This window comes from Pollachius pollachius, assembly GCF_949987615.1.
Source record: "Pollachius pollachius genome assembly, chromosome: 2".
NCBI lineage: Eukaryota > Metazoa > Chordata > Actinopteri > Gadiformes > Gadidae > Pollachius > Pollachius pollachius.
The window spans coordinates 44,263,968-44,281,393 of NC_136935.1; the positions used below are offsets into that span (position 1 = coordinate 44,263,968).

General features: G+C 44.5%; 2 protein-coding genes and 1 long non-coding RNA gene across 10 annotated transcripts; 1 reads left to right on the forward strand and 2 right to left on the reverse strand.

The window, feature by feature from the left end:
• Nucleotides 1–4,417: 4,417 nt before the first annotated feature.
• Nucleotides 4,418–5,643, forward strand: LOC307070955. The gene is made up of 3 exons (XR_013811599.1): nucleotides 4,418–4,936; nucleotides 5,249–5,315; nucleotides 5,420–5,643. It is a non-coding gene; the product is annotated as an uncharacterized lncRNA (long non-coding RNA).
• Nucleotides 5,644–5,862: 219 nt separating this feature from the next.
• Nucleotides 5,863–12,909, reverse strand: dennd1c (DENN domain containing 1C). 7 transcript variants are annotated; one of them, XM_079729754.1, is made up of 23 exons: nucleotides 12,771–12,909; nucleotides 12,429–12,493; nucleotides 12,145–12,188; nucleotides 11,987–12,036; nucleotides 11,626–11,745; nucleotides 11,333–11,402; nucleotides 11,157–11,237; nucleotides 10,998–11,063; nucleotides 10,595–10,648; nucleotides 10,349–10,459; nucleotides 10,076–10,176; nucleotides 9,662–9,707; nucleotides 9,472–9,573; nucleotides 9,130–9,255; nucleotides 8,840–8,941; nucleotides 8,479–8,566; nucleotides 8,269–8,309; nucleotides 8,125–8,175; nucleotides 7,993–8,037; nucleotides 7,764–7,874; nucleotides 7,505–7,587; nucleotides 7,151–7,352; nucleotides 5,863–7,067 (listed from the first exon to the last, which is right to left on the reverse strand). In XM_079729754.1, the coding sequence occupies exons 1-23, from the start codon at nucleotides 12,785–12,787 to the stop codon at nucleotides 6,264–6,266; spliced, it is 2,580 nt and encodes an 859-aa protein (XP_079585880.1). In that variant the 5' UTR covers nucleotides 12,788–12,909; the 3' UTR covers nucleotides 5,863–6,263. The 7 variants fall into 7 exon arrangements, with proteins under 7 accessions (XP_079585880.1, XP_079585882.1, XP_079585877.1 ...); XM_079729756.1 differs by lacking the exon at nucleotides 10,998–11,063; XM_079729751.1 differs by having other exon boundaries at nucleotides 10,349–10,648.
• A 573-nt stretch (nucleotides 12,910–13,482) lies between these two features.
• LOC307070672 (tubulin beta-4B chain) lies at nucleotides 13,483–17,058 on the reverse strand. Of its 2 annotated transcripts, XM_079729252.1 has the most exons (5): nucleotides 16,833–17,058; nucleotides 15,913–16,021; nucleotides 15,700–15,810; nucleotides 14,848–15,092; nucleotides 13,483–14,722 (listed from the first exon to the last, which is right to left on the reverse strand). In XM_079729252.1, exons 1-5 carry the CDS (start codon nucleotides 16,887–16,889, stop codon nucleotides 13,910–13,912), a joined length of 1,335 nt encoding a protein of 444 aa, XP_079585378.1. In that variant the 5' UTR covers nucleotides 16,890–17,058; the 3' UTR covers nucleotides 13,483–13,909. The 2 variants fall into 2 exon arrangements, with proteins under 2 accessions (XP_079585378.1, XP_079585377.1); XM_079729251.1 differs by having other exon boundaries at nucleotides 15,700–16,021.
• Between the last annotated feature and the right edge of the window lie 368 nt (nucleotides 17,059–17,426).

Consider the following 17,426-nt stretch of genomic DNA (forward strand, 5'->3'; position numbering starts at 1 on the left):
ACATCTTCCAGCTACTAGTGTGATCATTCATTATACAACAGCGCCCCCTTGTGTCCCAGGGGCCTTATGATATCATTACAGATATTTGGACAGACACTGACATAAAACGTATGTGGAAAAAACACATAAAAATGCCGATGCATTTAACACATTCAGCACCAGGATGGGGAAGAAGGAGTTCGACCGGTCCACTACTGTATGAAACAAATCAATATCACAACGGGTGATAAGCGAGTGACCCGCTGGATATCGATAATTATTTACTTTCACAGACACTTTTCCCCCCCCTTCTCTCTCTCTCTCTCTCTCTCTCTCTCTCTCTCTCTCTCTCTCTCTCTCTCTCTCTCTCTCTCTCTCTCTCGCTCTTTTCATTTTAAGGCGATTTTATAGGCAACACCGCTATGCAATTAGCTCAGTGTTTGTTTGTTTTTAGATGTAATAGCAAATATCTTTCGCATAAACATACCCTTATAGTCTTGGTTCCTCTACAGCAAATTTAATAATATAGTGCATTTTCAGGGAGACTTGGGCCTAACACATTCAGCCAGTTTGAACAGAAGAACACAGCAGAATAGGCCTGTGTAGTAAGCAGGATTTCATGCCGCATTCCTACACTCAGTGGCGATTTTAGCCTGAAATTTCTGGTGGGGCAAATTTATATGACGTCATATTACGTCACAAAAATAGAGGTAGCTGATTATTATAACAGTAGGCCTACGTATATAGACCAGTCAGGTATACTATGGGCTGCATTTTGAGTGCCAGCAGGGAGCAGACATCCTATTTCAAATACATTTCACATGCTTTAGCGCTCAGTACGACACAAAGATGTTGCCTATAATAATAATAATAATATTGCATTATATTTTAAACGCACTATTCGTTCCAAATAATCTCAGAGCGCCAACATGGTACCCACTATAATATAGCATTAAAGTAAAACAATTAGACAGACACATAGCTTCAATAACTTCCATAATTTATTAAACAAAAAAGACGATCTCCTTCAGCTCAAAAAAAAAAAAAAAGGTTTTGACTCACCAATGCCGATCACTTAAAAAGGAAGTTGGCTCGACGGTTCTTTGCTTGAGCAAACCTCTCGATTACTTTGTCGTTAAAATCCAGCAGTCCATTAATGAAGGTGTTTTCAATAGAAAGCATGGAGAGGGCGTTCAGTCTCTTCTGTCCCATCGTGTTCCTAGTAAAAGTCTTTATCCTTTTCAGCGTTGAAAAGTTCCTCTCAGACTCCGCAGACGTCATGGGGGTTGTGATGATGATGCTGAGTAGAGTGCAGGTTTCAGACAAGGCCTCTTGCAGGTTGTTGTCGTCGTGAATGGCCTTGAACAGCAACAGTGCAGATTTCCCTGTGTGCAGCTCAGTGTGTCCGTAAAAAAGAGTCAGCTCAGTTTGCAGCTTCCCCTCGTTCATCAGAGCTGTGGGCCAGAGCTTGATAGCACAGGCGAGTTGGGCCTCCGGGAATGACTTAACAAACTTTGGGAACAGTGTGCAGTCCACCAGTTGTGCGGCAATAAGATGGTCACTCTGTGAGAACCTCTGTGAGTCCACCACTTGCGCAATCATCGTATCACAGGCCTCTTCATCACGGCAGGCGTATTTGTTTTCCTGCGCTTTGATGTGCCCGGCTCCTCACTGGCTTGGTTACCAATCTCATCTGCTTTCTCTCTGATTTCTTTCACGTGCACTTTGAAATTCTCCACTGCACGATTCACCCCAGATGCGTCAATCTCTCTTTTCTGTAGTATGCCATACAAAACATCCACTTCTGGCATAACTCTGGCAAATAACTCCAGCAGCTGGAGAAACGTACGGTCCCGCAGGTGAATGGAGAGGCCGAATGCCTCGCTGATGGACACCTTGTCCCATCCTGGTTTAGTGCGAATGTTATCCAGACACTCCAGTATATCTTCGCGAGTTTCCCATACCACATTCACGGTCCTGCTTTTAAAATTCCATCGGGTGCCGGGTGGCCGCGGGATCCGCCTGTCCGATGTCTCTGCCAGAGCAGCCGTTCTTTTCGGTGAGGTGGAGAAGAACGTGGCAAATCCAGACAGATCAGCAAAGAACACCTTCAGCTCACTGATCCTGGATGCACATACTTGCTGCAGAGTTAGGTTCAGCTGGTGTGCGTAGCAATGTACAAATATTGCGTTTTTGTAGCTTTACTAGTACTTGCACGCCGCCTACACTGCCACGCATAACCGCTGCCCCGTCATAGGTTTGGGCTATGAGCTTGTCAGTCAGTCCCAGTGGGTCGAGGACATGTTTCATAGCAGTAGAAAGGCCAATGGCAGTTTTGTCCTTCACTTCAATGAACTCAAGAAACCGCTCTGTGACGCTGCTGTCCACCATGTATCTCAGGACTATGACCATTTGCGATTTGCATGAGGCATCAGTGGTCTCATCCGCCTGGACAGCTACAAACTGGGTGTCCCGCAATTGCTTGGCCACCTCACACCTGTAGACCTCAAACATGCAATCCAGGAGTTCGTTCTGAATGGTGCTTGATGTCCCCTTGAACGTAGGCTCCGAATCGTAGTGACGTCTCAGCCTGGTGTCGCCCTCGCACATCGTTTCAAAAATGCACCTAAAAATGCCTGGGTTTACAGAGTCGGCTGACTCATCGTGACCACGCAGACCCAGTTCACACTTCCCACACAGCTTTAGGCACGATATCAGTCTCCCCAGTACATATCGGTTTTCCTCCGCCTGCTTGTTGTGCTCTAAAATGCTCCGCTGATAAGCACTGTCCAGCTGTGCCATGATGTTGACCCGTCCCAATAGTCCCAATTTCATGGCGCAATTGATATGAGCTTTGCTACTTTCATGCTTTACCGTTCTTTCCGCCAGATGCTTCAGGTCTTTAAAGCCATCAGTGGTCCAAACTGAGTCTGCGTTAGTGGTATTTCCAAAAAGAAGGCATGGAAAGCAAAACAGTGCTCTTTTTGTTGCGCTCGCAGTTAGCCATGTCTTTCTTTCAAACCACTCCATCTTGAAATTTCGGTTCGTTTTCTCACCTGGCTGGTTCAGAATGAAGTCGTCTGGTCTGTGTGGTCCCAAACGTTTTATTTCTAATTTTTCTTCCTGCGGCAATGTGCTGAATTGCACCCTCAGCAAATAATCTACGTTATTCATTGTTATTCATTAATTAAAAAACTCTTTCAAAATTGTGTAAAATCTACCGATAGCGAACTCTTCTGTAAATCTCCTGTAACTCCTGATCTCACTCTCACTGTATGTTTTTTTTTGCTTAGTCTCGGGGTAGAGTTCTCGCGGGTTTCGCATTATCCCAGTCTACATTACGTAGATTACGCAGTTAACGTCTAGGGGCAAATTTGAAATTGCCCCTAGCCTCAATGTTAACTTTGGCCGGTGTGGTTCGCGCTCATTGGTGTTTCTATGGTAACGGTGGGGCAGCGTGGGTCTTTGCCCCTCCGGAAACAGGAAACGGAAATATAGACATAACGTTCATTCAAGCAAGCACACAGGCAGTAGAACACACGAATCAAATTACTCCAAAACAAGGCAATAATGCTTGTGAGTCAAGTTTATTCACACAAATATGTACGCTACTTTGCATATAAAAAATATATATATAGTTTGCCACGAAGTAGGAATGGATTGAGCCTTCTGCTCAACAGCGCCATCTCGTGGGTCTGGTGGGGCACTGCCCCACCTGCCCCTAATGTAGAAACGCCACTGCCTACACTTATAAAATGCAATTCAATATGGAAGTAGGCCTAATCCAAGTATTCAGAATACAATACTCTTAGATTAAGTGATGTAACGGAATACATTTTTGGGCATGTATTCTGTATTCTGTAACTGGTTACATTTTAAAAGTATCCTTCCCAACACTGCCAACAGACCTAAAGCCTATGTAGACCAACAGACAAGGTCGGCCAGCAGTGATTTGCCCTTCCCATTAACAGGTGGCTGTTCTTACAGTTAACGTTTTCTTTGTTTGTATGGTACAAAAGATAAGAGAAACCACTACAGTATTTGGTAGGTTACCTCAAACGCAAGCTATTGGGACATGAGCAATAGTTAAGTGGAGTGAATCGAGGGCATACAAACAAGACGGATTGCTCCACATAAAAAGCATTTGGCTATATTGCGGCCATGTCTCAAATGAACCAGATACGTGTTCGTATAGCACAGCTCGGGAGAAACAAACTGCTTAATATTTAATATAAATATAACCTACATTCTATTCCTAAAAATGGTGCTGTTCCCATGGACCTATTCCCTGAGGGGGCGTGGCGCTTGTGGGAGCGGTGTTCATTGAGTTAAAACCTGGTCATGCGCATTGCTGATTGTTGCAGCCCCTTGCACTGCAGGTGTTGGCTGTACCTTTGAATGAGAACAGGTAGGTTTTAAGAGAGCGTCGGAAATATATAAATACGCTCTAACATCAGTTTTGCGACACGGCAAATTGTTTTAAGACACATTGCATAGACCAAGATAGTTCCTCTTCTTTACATACCAACTAAAATACTGTGTGTGTGTGCGCGTGTGTGTGTGTGTGTGTGTGTGTGTGTGTGTCCTACTCGTTCAAAAAACATGACAACGCGATTCTAATTGAGTGTAGTAAAGTTTGTTTATATATTTTTATACCTGACAAAACTTGAACCTACCTATGGCACTGCCTTGCTGCTTGAAGTGTAAGCCCAAACGCAGTCAATTTTTTGCTGCACAGGTCCGCCTATGGCATTTTGCAGCGTTCTAGTCTCACAGGTTTAACCGGATCGGTGGCATTCTCCACGGCAGGCCTATACATCCGTCTGTGTTACAAGTTTTGGTGTTCGAGTACAACATGAATCTATCCAACTTTCTGTCAACCTGAACTCTAAAACCCGAGTAAAGACCTGTGTGAGTTAAACCAGCGGAACCTAAGACCGATTTCTCAACCCATTCCGTGAGTGGAACTTGTGTTATAGCCTATAATCGATAACGAGTGTGAGCAGTGAAATGGCGTCATCCTTCCACACCGAAAAAAAACAAACATGATTAATTGTTGTTACATTCTGTGTAGCTTATATAGACAGGCAAATTATTTATTTCGCAACTCGGATCCAGCTATATTAAAGTTATCAAAATATATTTATCTCTTTTTTTTAATTCAGCTCACATATCAGGCTTTTATATGTTTCATTAGTTGAGATCAGTAAGAGTGTGTTAAAGTTGTTTTGCTCGATTTCCAAACATGCTTATTGATCTACTCTCGCAGGATCCATTCCGTGAACTGTTCCAGATGTAAAGATACTCAGGATTAATTTGGCTTCTTTCCACTGGAGGTGAGTCTAGTCATTCATCCTTCTAGTAGGATATATATGTAATGCTTGACATTGATCTGTAACCATGTCGACCTGCTCGTTGACAGTTGTCTTGACGTCCACAGGGAGGATGTTCCCCCTAACCTCATCCATGTGGTTGCCCACGGCGACGGCAACTGCGGTGTCACTGCTTAGCCTAGCACTAGTAATAGTTATGTGTGTGCTGAGGAAGAAACGGCGGCTGGAAGGAACATACAGGCCAAGCGCCGAGGAGAGGAAGCAAGTCGGCGCACCAAGATCAGAGAGGCCGGGCCTGCCCCTTCCTATTCCCAAAGAAGAGCGCCTGATATGACTCGTTGGGACAAATCCGGGGGGCTCCATCTAGGGTGTTGCTGAAGCGTTTCACTTACCACTATATTACTTTCTAATGTTGCCTCCTTCCGCGCTTGTGTCCCGTCTCCAACTGTAGACCTTGATCTATGTTGCTCCAGGTTGAAGACACAATAGGTCGGTCCAGATACTCTGTTCCACTGAGCATTTTCAAAAAGTCACTTCAAAGTCATTTAAAGACATTTAAGTATTTTCTTTTTAATTTGTACAATGGAAGTACCGTTATTTATGTAAAACATAGTGTGATCTTTATATTTATAAAAACATTTATGAAGAGATTCTAAAGAAAGAGGCACTGAAGTTTACCATGATGCACTTTGATGTTGAGCTCATAACAATGATTTAATACAAAATAAATATAAATCTATTTTGTTGGATGTACAATGTATTTTGTAACTATCTCAGGGAGACAACAGTGTCCTATATGGTCTTCAAGTGTTGAGGATATGGAAGTTTTTCTTAAGTCATTTTTAGCATTTGTGAGCCAAGTCCCTGTTCCGAAGACATTCTGCATTGGGTCCAGTGAATTATGCAAAAAGTATTTGTTTTATGTTCTTGAGCCAGTCTGTTCCCTGTCAATCATGCCTCAAATCTTTTCTTCAGCTCAGAGACTTTCACTGCTTTCAGCTCCCTCTCTGTGCATTCAATTTGATTGTCCTGCACACAGGGTGGGTTATTTGAGTTAAGCGATCTCCAAAGTTTGGTCTGGCTTTGTTTCTGCAACATGACACTTTGATCGGCTGAGGATTGTTGTTTTTCTGTCGCGAGGGAGGTTGTTCTGGTAGATTGAAAGTCTGGGCTCATCAGGTCATTCTGCTCCCCAACATAAATGCTGATCTCTGGGTTAGTCATTTCTTGATCCTGGTTCTCAACAAGTTCCGGGCTAACATCGGACTCTGTACAGAGTCCTAGTCTTGTTCTCTGTAAAGGTCCTATCTCTGTACCCTCATTGTTCAGATTGACCTCCTGAAGCATTTCCTCTAATCCAACTGTCTGCGTTTCAACAGAGTCCCCTGTTTGCTTCCTTGACCCTCTCTCTGTAACGTCTTCACCCTGACCCGTCTCTACGTCTGTGTTGTTCCCTGCATCTATCTCTCTCTGTTTCTCCACAATTTCATTCCCTCTCTGCCCTTGAATATCTTCCTCTTCCTGTTTATTTGGATTAGCTATAATCCTTCCTTGATCTTCCAGTGTACACATGAAGGGCTTCATCTCTTTGTCTGCCTTCCATTCAGGATTTGGGCAAAGCAATTCCAAATCCATTGGTGATACTGATTCCTCTTCTGCGGTCTGTAATGTCTCTTCAAGAGTCCAGCTGTGCAAGCTTTCACTGCCACTGATGGACAGAGAAAGACTTTCCTGGCTCGGCGTGGCAAGGCGGTCCTGAAATGCAAGAAGAAACAAATAAGCAGTGAGCTGATTAAAGCAAAAAAGTGCACTTTTGTGCCCTCACCCGACTGCTTTACCTTCATGAAGAAGTCATGGCTGTCGGGTCCAAATAAATCCAGGCTGCGTGTTCCATACAGCAGGCCGTGCTCACGAGAGCTCCGGGAGCTGAGAGTGTCAAAGATCTCCCCCAGAAGGTCCATCTCCTCTGGGTCACAGAGCAGTGAATCATCCCCTCCTATTTCATCTCTCTCAAGATCAGGGTACGGCTCAGCGGCTAACCTAGCCAACGGCAGGAAACCACATCAATGCCGCGTTACTTTATGTCCAGTGGGATGACCAGTTATAACCCCTCATCGGGGCGTGCATGCACTCATGCACGCATACACACGCGCGCGCGCACACACACACACACACACACACAATGTGCTCACCCTTGCCAGTTGACTTGTGTGTCCGCTGCCTTTTCACTACTTCTGGGAGTCCTGTGCTTCTGCGCAGGCCGACGGGGGCGGGGCTAAGGGAGGAAGTAACGTTACAAAGTAGTAGCAGGGTTCCAAACGTTCGACAAAAACACGTGGGCCAGTGATCTGGAACTATATCGATGTCTTATTTCCAAAGCAATATATTAAGGAATATTTTGGCATGGTTGGTTATATTTTGGCTTGGTTACGCTTCGATTGCAGCTCTCACCGTTCCAAAGTGTTGTGTGATTGGCAAACGCCATTGCAGAAATTCAGACTTGTTGCGGCGCTGTGAGACAGATCCCCCTCTCTGTAGGGGGCATTCCGTACCTTGCTCCTCCTGCAATATGTGCACAAACACACACACACACATATGCAAATGTGAAACGGTTGACAGGTTTAAACACCCCAAGTCGTATGTTAAGCTCTGCATAAAATATGCATGACTGTGCACCCACCGTGTGAAGTATGTTCTTAAATCTGGGCTTGGTTAAGCTTTTGGCCTGCACAAGATACAAAGTGTTACCAGAACCCCTGCACAAATCCAATCCAGACAGATTGAAGCATGTCCCCCTGTACTCTTCTCTTACCGTTATGTTGGCCTTGGACCTCATAGTGATGATGAGTGCACCTCCTCCTTTCTGACACATGAACAAACCAAACTGACTACATCACAACTAACATCAAACTGTGGTTCCTTTTTGATAGCAACGCACTGATAATGTGAGGCTTACCTTCAGACTACCAACAAACTCTTGATAGGATTTCTTTGTCCCTATGGACCCGCACAATAAGAATGATGTTAACATGTAACCCTCCTTTTGAATTAATTTACTAAAATTAGTGTTGGGGAAACATTGATGGTCTGTGACACAGGAACTCAGACAGCCAGACAGACAGACAGACAGCCAGCCAGCCAGCCAGACAGACAGAAAGACTCACACCTGTTACTGTTTCACAGTGTATTTGCTCTTCAAAGAGGTCATCTGGTTCTCGACCTTCATTCAGTTGCTCCAGACGAGAATCGATAAACTGAAAAAAACATTCTGTTGAATTCTACTTATTTTCAGAACATTATTAATTTTGTATATACTCCGTTAAAAATAATTTCTTCATGTGACATATCGTAGTATTCTCCTATGTAAATTGTATAAATCTACTAAATCAAATTAATCATATAAACATTAAAGGATATGCTTCGGCAAACTTTAACGTGACAGTAAGCAGTACCAATGCGTACACAATGTATTAACAGTACCGTTCCAGCAGGGGGCAGTGTGCAGAACGCCAAAGGGGTAGAAGTACCTGTTTGAAGAATTGTAAATGAACTGCACTCTGCAGGAACTGCTTCATGCTAGAGCAGCTGTGGTCTAAGAACAGCTCCTCGCAAAACCGCACTGTGCCTTCCTGTGATCAGAAACCAACAGGGGATGTGGTGCACTTTGAATATCTTCATATATAGAGCTTAGTGTCCAGTACACAGCCTTTGAGTCGTATAATTGATGCAAAGCAAAGTCACAATTCAGATCATGCACTGTTCAGTTGGACCTCACTCTTTGGTCCTTTTGTATGCATATAATGAGATATGGTTTGACCTGGTTTCGCTGCAGTGCGTTCTTGTAGCCCCCAAACAGCAGAGCCTGAGCTCTGAGGAAAGCTCTGGCTACACCACAGCCGGGAGAAGCTGCATAACGTTTCAAACACACTTTCAGCTCTGACATCTGGGGACAGAGAGAACAATGAACTGTGGGCTTTATTCAGCAAGTGGCCATCTTGGTTCCACATTCAGGTCCACCCCCCACCTAGCGTTTAGAACTAAGATGGTCACTGGATGAATAAGGTCTGTTGTCTTATAAGGTCTGTTATACACACACACACACACACACACACACACACACACACACACACACACACACACACACACACACACATCCTACCACGTCGGAAGGTATCTTCTTCAGGTCATCAAACGGGCTTTCCAAAGTGTTTGTATCTACATTGAGAATGACAACTTCCTCCAATCCACGACATCTCACTCTCTGTGATGAAGGCAATGGGTTTCAGGGTATCAGCATGTTGGATGAGGAAATGATTGGATTTAAAGGTTTTAACATTGAGTGTTTTTACCTCCATGAGACTGGCGTGGACCCCTATCAGGTACGGCATTGGTGCGCTGAAAGAAGCATGCCATGGACAGATGAAGTGAACCCACTGCCTCAGTCAGTGACAGACAGACAGACAATCAAAAATAGACAGATAGACGTATAGATGATGATGATAGATGTATAGACACACAGACAGACAGCTTTACAGATGTACAGGCCAACAGACGTAAAGTCATCAAGACACACCGACAGATACTTGGGAAAACAGACTGAATGACATATAGGCAGGTCGAGCAATTGAAGAACACACACTCATGAGACCTGTGTCATTAGGGGGTGCTTCTGTGCAATGACAATGCGGCAACGGTCAACTCCATTGCAGAAGAGGCACATACTACCTATGAAGTGGTGATACAAAGCGTGGAGGCGTGGTTACCAGCAGTAGTCCAGCAGGTGAGGGGGCAGCACAGGGATGAAGATGTGTTGCCAGTGCATTGGGTAGAGAATCCCCGTCAGGGCATGGACACAGGCCGTCAACTGCAAACAACAACAGAGCGAAGATGCTTTGAAGTGTGTGTGTGTTTGTGTGTGTGTGTGTGTGTGTGTGTGTGTGTGTGTGTGTGTGTGTGTGTGTGTGTGTGTGTGTGTGTGTGTGTGTGTGTGTGTTTGTGTGCGTGTGCGCTTTTGTGTACATTTCAATGCATCTTACAGTGCCCAGTTTGCTTGCAAATATGAGGATCCGTCTCTCAAACAGAATGCTGGCGTAGAGCTGGAGCAGATTCCGCACATCCACTGCTACCATAAGCTCTGTCAGATTTCTCTGCACACATAGGGCATTGAGAGGGAAACATGTTTGGTGAAATAAGGAAAAGAAAAAAAACAAAGGAAGTAAAAGCTCCTTATCGTGTGGGGAGAAAGCGTGGGGTAGAAATGTGAGTGAAGTGTCCTGACGTACACTCTCAGGAATGGAAGGAAGGCTTCTGGGGTCTGGAGCAATGAAGTAAGGTACCTGAAGCACAACAGTAGAACACCTTAGATGCTTTCCTCTTCACACAAGATCGAGTCTAAATGAGATTCAACTCCTATTATTATCACTCCTTACTCGTCTTGCTCGAGTTTGCACAATTCCCCCATGCATTAGATGAGCCACAAAGCTTTTAGTGGGTTTAGTCTTTGAATCAGAGGTGCATATTAGTATTGGTTACATACAAATTCATGAGCAATTTAAAAATGTGACCCTTGGGAAAGATATTTTCTTTGGAAAGTGTGTTGTCAGGAGACATTAGTCGATTTGGGCTTGCAATAGCAGTCACTTTTTGGTGTTAGTGGAGACGACCCGTTGGAGCTCTGCCACTCACCCCCTTCTGCCTGCCTCTGTGTCCATCAGGGCGGGACCCTTCTGTACTAACCAATAGCTGCTCTCCCTCCAAAAAAGAGACAACTTCACCTTTTACAATGTGAACTTCATTAAAGCAGCATCTCGGGCACAATTCTATTTTGATTATTGATGTACGTACCATCTGCAGAGTGACAGATCCAGCAGCTAATGGTATGGACTGCTTGTACAGTGTTGCCAGCAGATCTTTAATCTCATTGGTCTAGTGGGAGACACATGGTTATTTGCGATGACCTGCACTACAACAACAAAGTTGAAAAATTTTTAAAGGCTCAACAAACGTGGATTTTAACTTACCTGCCCTTTTGTAAGGTAATCAGCCAGATTATTTAGGAGTTTGTAAAACACCTCAAACCATGGAAGATAACTATTAATAAAAAGATAAAACGTTTTGGCCTCAGTGCTATTGGTGTAAACATATGTGTACCGTATGTTTATTTGTTTTATCTAAGACGTTGCAGGGATGGTACACATTAATACCCATTGTAGTTCACACTTCAATGTCAATGTGTCAATATGGGTCAAGGGGCTAATTCCCAGTCTCTGTGCAAAATGCCAAATATTTAGTGACTGCATCGGTGAATGACTACCTGAGCATGCAGAGGCAGGTCTTGCAAGTGCTGTTGAGGCGACAGAAGCCAAACCGTTGGCAACCCTCCAGGTCAGTCAGGACAACAGTAAAGTGCTGAACACCAACGCCGTCCTGCACTCTAAGAATGGATGGAGGGAGGACAGACGGACGGACAAAACCGACGGATAGAGAAGATAAATAAAAGATTGACTGACGGAATTGACTGAAATTGATTGATGGATGGATGTGTGATGGAGCCGATTGAAGGACAGATGTGTGAAGGACCATATAAAACAGGAAGACAGACACACAGTAGGAAAAAACAGAACATAGAAAGACAAAAGATTCAACTGGTTTTTGTAAAGTAGATTTATACCCACCTCTTTATGTCATAGGGGAAGCAGAACCGGGGCAAAGTCTGGGATGAATCCTAGTGTGTGTGTGTGTGTGTGTGGAAGAGACAGAGGAATAAACAAGCTGCTTAAATCTTAAAAACCCTGTGTATCTCAACCCCCCCAAGCAGCAATACCCATAGTACCTCATCGTCAAAGTTCTCTGGAAACTGAAATAGCACATTGGGATCTGTCGAGATGAATACAAAGCAATAGCCTGCTATTATTCTGTATCTCTTCAAAAGGGGAAAAAAAGGCAACTTGGAAAATTGTTTCTTTTTGTGATATGAGGCATTTCTGTTTAGAGTACCAGTGGTGGATACCAGTGGTGGTATTGATCACTCTACTCTGAAGAGAAATTCAATGGAAACATGCACACGTATCCCACCTTTAAAAGTAACACACGGCTCAGTATAGCTACTATATATACCTTTATCTCTTGCAATTGGGCAAGCTGCTTCAAAGAACCAGTGGAAGGTTCGCTCTGGGTTTTGTCTGAAAAGGAAATGTATATATATCACTTCGGTTAACAGGCTGGCCATCTGGCGATGCCTGGTTTCCTTCATATTTGTCATTATATTAAATATATATTTATATACATTAGAGCATGTTGGAGTACATAACAACTCAATCAATGGTTTAGGTGTGTGGGACTCTTCCTGTTTGCCAACAAAGGAGGAAGTGACATTAGAACAGCTCCAACAACTGAAATAAAGAGTGGCTGAGACAGAACAGAAAAATAGTCAAAATGGAAAGAAAAAGTGTATCTTACTTCAGCCTGGAGCCCATGATGTGTAGTTAAGTCTGTGTCTATATAGTGACCCAGGCAGTGGAGATCTTCAGCTGTTGCGATGCATTGGAAGCATACGTCTAGCAGACGGTTAAGTAGGAGGAACCAGGCACAATCAGAATCTGTCTGCAAATCAGCACTGAGCACCAGTGACTTCCTGATCTGTGCACATGTGTGTGGTCGATGACGTCCCTAATCCTCTCTCGGGACTTTGTAAAAAATGACTCTTTAAATTTTTCATTTTTGCTTAGGACTCTATGCAGCAGTGAATTGATAATAATTTAATATCAAACACACATGCTCCTCTCTCAGACTTTGTAAAAAATGACTCTTCAAATTTTTCATTTTTGCTTAGGACTCTATGCAGCAGTGAATTGACAAAATTGCAACACACTTATGCAAACACACATGCAAAGAAACACAATTGTGATTCTATGTATTTCAATGCATATACTGCATTGCCAGTTCTGAGTTCACTATAGTGAGTTATAGTTGCAGAGAATTAAAAAGTATTATCTAATTATTAATGGGTTATTATTGACTAGTATTCTAGTTTAGTATATTATTAAGGGGGTAGGTACTGCCCCCTTGTGGCTGTGAGGACTATTACTTCATTTTGTTTCCTCTATTGTATTGACAGCAAATGGGCAGTTTATCTTTTTAATAATAAACAAAAAAAACAACACCAGGGGTCTAAACTCCACAACTTTATTTGAGCCAATGGCAATCGTCTTATCGCCAACTTAGTAAGAAGTAATATCGGGACCAAAGAAGTATCTGAATTAAGTATGTCATAATGAATGGGATGAAAAAAAATAATCTAGTGCCTATCAACCACAAGCACCACTTCTGGTGTGTTAAATCTACCTCTAAACGACTTCACAGATCGGGAAAAGTGGATGTAGTGTTGCGAGCCCTTCTCTTGACTAGCAGGCCAGTGAAGAGCAGTGATGCATACAGAGAGAGGAGAAAGGGAACGGGTCAGGGAGGAGAAAGAGAGGATGACGGGGGTCAGGAGTAAGAGCCGAACAGACCAGCAAAGGGATGGATAAGATGGACGGCTAGATGGAAACGGGACTTGAGTACAGAAGAGCAGAGACATTGGGCAGAGAACGTCCACATTAGGCCGCTTCCTCCTCTCCCTCCTCCTCAAACTCCCCCTCCTCTGCGGTGGCGTCCTGGTACTGCTGGTACTCGGACACCAGGTCGTTCATGTTGCTCTCCGCCTCGGTGAACTCCATCTCGTCCATGCCCTCGCCGGTGTACCAGTGGAGGAAGGCCTTGCGGCGGAACATGGCGGTGAACTGCTCGGAGATGCGCTTGAACAGCTCCTGGATGGCCGTGCTGTTGCCGATGAAGGTGGCGGACATCTTGAGGCCTCGCGGCGGGATGTCGCACACGGCCGTCTTCACGTTGTTGGGGATCCACTCCACGAAGTAGCTGCTGTTCTTGTTCTGCACGTTGAGCATCTGCTCGTCCACCTCCTTCATGGACATGCGTCCGCGGAACACGGCGGCCACCGTCAGGTAGCGCCCGTGGCGCGGGTCGCACGCCGCCATCATGTTCTTGGCGTCAAACATCTGCTGTGTGAGCTCGGGCACAGACAGGGCGCGGTACTGCTGGCTCCCCCTGCTGGTGAGCGGGGCGAAGCCCGGCATGAAGAAGTGCAGGCGGGGGAAGGGCACCATGTTGACGGCCAGCTTGCGGAGGTCGGCGTTGAGCTGGCCGGGGAAGCGGAGGCACGTGGTGACGCCGCTCATGGTGGCCGACACCAGGTGGTTGAGGTCGCCATAGGTGGGCGTGGTCAGCTTGAGCGTGCGGAAGCAGATGTCGTACAGAGCTTCGTTGTCGATGCAGTAGGTCTCGTCGGTGTTCTCCACCAACTGGTGGACGGAGAGGGTGGCGTTGTAGGGCTCCACCACCGTGTCTGACACCTGGAAAAATATGAAAGAGTGTGAGAGTTACATTGGCTGCAAGGGTCTGGTTAGGAAACCAAGATGCACTGCAATAGAGCCACATTTATAACTACATGACTGACGGCACACCGAGGGGAGCGTACCTTGGGAGAGGGCACCACACTGAAGGTGTTCATGATGCGGTCGGGGTACTCCTCGCGGATCTTGCTGATGAGCAGGGTGCCCATGCCGGAGCCGGTACCGCCGCCCAGCGAGTGGGTGAGCTGGAAGCCCTGCAGGCAGTCGCAGCTCTCCGCCTCCTTCCTCACCACGTCCATGACCGAGTCCACCAGCTCGGCTCCCTCGGTGTAGTGGCCTTTAGCCCAGTTGTTTCCTGCTCCACTCTGGCCTGGAGGCAAAGGATGCGGTCAATTGCCGTCTTTCAGATAACGCTCGCTCTCTATGCCCTCTTTAGAAAAGTGCTCTCCTATTGAGAAAAATAAAAATAATTCTATTTTTATTTCTTTTCGAAGCCCATTCTCACAGATCTAATTAGGCCAAGATTGAACAGAAATATATCCAAAGTACCGAAAAAAAATTATAATAAAAGAAAAATGTATCTATTAAGTATTTTAAGGGGTTCATCCTTGACCTAGAATGGAACCGGTTGTGCGGAAATATTTGTTTATTAAGGTGACATGGATAATTGACTGGTTCAAGATTATTATAATTGTGGCTGATATCCCATACAATCCTTGGAGACATTATCTCATTGATTCATTCTCACAATAATCATTTGCACAACAATCACAGATCACAAAAGCCACGGTAACTCAACAAAACAGGTTTGCTTTCAACCTGCGACCCAACCCATCTCTGATGTTTCACAGGGCCTGCACCACTAGACCCTCAAACACACATTGACCAGAACACATGATCGTTTATCTTTTGTTCATGACGTGCACTGATGCCTATTCCTCTGTATTTCTAGGTGAGGTTAGGGTGTGTCTGTATACCAAAGACGAAGTTGTCTGGTCTGAAGATCTGTCCGAAGGGTCCGGAGCGAACCGAGTCCATGGTGCCGGGTTCCAGATCCACCAGGACGGCCCTTGGCACATACTTTCCCCCTGAGATAATACAAGTGCATTTCATTAGTTCTCTCGATACATCGATAGACAGTTGGCAGCACATTTTCCAGCATATTGGGGCCTGCATGACTAGGCTACTACCTGAGGCCTCGTTGTAGTATACGCTGATTCGGTCCAGCTGCAGATCACTGTCTCCATGGTAGGAGCCTGTTGGGTCAATGCCGTGCTCATCGCTGATCACCTCCCAGAACTAGGGCAGTGCAGGGGTGAGAGGCCACATCAAACAATGGAGAAATGGACAACACAGAGGGAACCGTTAGAGATCGATTTAATAAATATTAAAATAAAAAATAAAAATCATAATCGCCAAGGGTTATAACGGACTGGTATCGCATATTAAGAAGGCCAATAAAAGCCAAGGGCCGTCAAATACATTGCGGATTTTCAGGCAGGCCTATTTGTAGATTAGTCAAACGCATAGCCCTTTATGTAGGCTTCTATGTTAGTGGTAGGCCTAACCACACATACGGTTTAGTATCAGTCAGTGTATCTTATCGTTAAATATATTAAGGAAAACGCAGTAGGAATATACAAGTCAGGATTTAGGTTTCCCATCCATTTAACTAAGCCACACCCTTTTCTGTCTTCTCTGTTACCCACCGTTCTCAAATAGGCCGACTATGTCGCATGATCAAATCTAGGCCTATGTAGCCTACCCTTGAAACTTGTTTCATTTGTTGAATTTATTTTAGTATCTTGAAAAAAAAGCAGTCCTACAAATCCTACAAACCCTTGGGTTGGCCTGGATATTGCGACCACTATGGAGATGTCACTGCTCGCCAACACCCATCTAACAGGGATGCCATTGTACGGTCCTCAATTACATAATGATCACTACGTTGAACTAGAAATGACTAGGCACGTCTAAAGTAGCACTCGGAATTAAATTGACTCAAACCAATGACAATAAGACAACGATCCGTTGAATAAATGAAATATTACGCTAATGTAAACTGCTGTATTATGTTCGTGTTTTTTGTATTATTATTATTTTTTTTTACCTTCGCTCCAATCTGATTTCCGCATTGTCCGGCTTGCAGGTGAACAATTTCGCGCATGTTGATATGTTTACGGACGGTTCCTGCTTCAAATGTAAAAGGGAGGAGAATGTAACCGACTCAGGCAGCTTATCCGTCTGTTCAGTTCCTTCGCACGCAGTGGTACAGGCTTCAGTCTGGACGGGAGTGAGAATTACGTGATGTCTACTCCTCTCAAATCTGCGGTTGCGCTGTTGCTCTAATGCTGCAGCATGACGTTCAGCCAATCATAGCACGCCTGAAAGAACTACTTAGCATATCCTGAACTCATGAAACTCCCGTCAACTTACTTGACCCGTGTGCGTCAGTCTTTTTTGGAGACATTTTTATTGCAGACTTTATCTTATTGTTTTATCAGTCATCAGCTCTTTTTTTTTTAAGTAGGCTTATAAAATAGCCATAACTTACTTAGATGTTTGTGTCCGTTTGAAGATTATTTATTATTAGACAATGACTAACAGTAGGCCTAATAGGCTACTAAATAGTATTCCGCCGGTTAAAATAGGGCAAACATATTTTTTAAATGATTCTTATTTTGGATCGCCACACACACACACA

Coding starts and splice junctions, on each gene's coding strand:
- dennd1c (XM_079729750.1), bottom strand. Junction 8,567..8,839: donor ATTTACAATTCTTCAAACAG/GTACTTCTACCC, acceptor TGTTTTTTTCAG/TTTATCGATTCTCGTCTGGA. Junction 7,875..7,992: donor TTAAGAACATACTTCACACG/GTGGGTGCACAG, acceptor CACATATTGCAG/GAGGAGCAAGGTACGGAATG.
- LOC307070672 (XM_079729251.1), bottom strand. CDS start 16,889: ATGCGCGAAATTGTTCACCTGCAAGCCGGACAATGCGGAAATCAGATT. Junction 15,093..15,699: donor ACCAGACAACTTCGTCTTTG/GTATACAGACAC, acceptor CTTTGCCTCCAG/GCCAGAGTGGAGCAGGAAAC. Junction 14,723..14,847: donor GTGTGGTGCCCTCTCCCAAG/GTACGCTCCCCT, acceptor ATATTTTTCCAG/GTGTCAGACACGGTGGTGGA.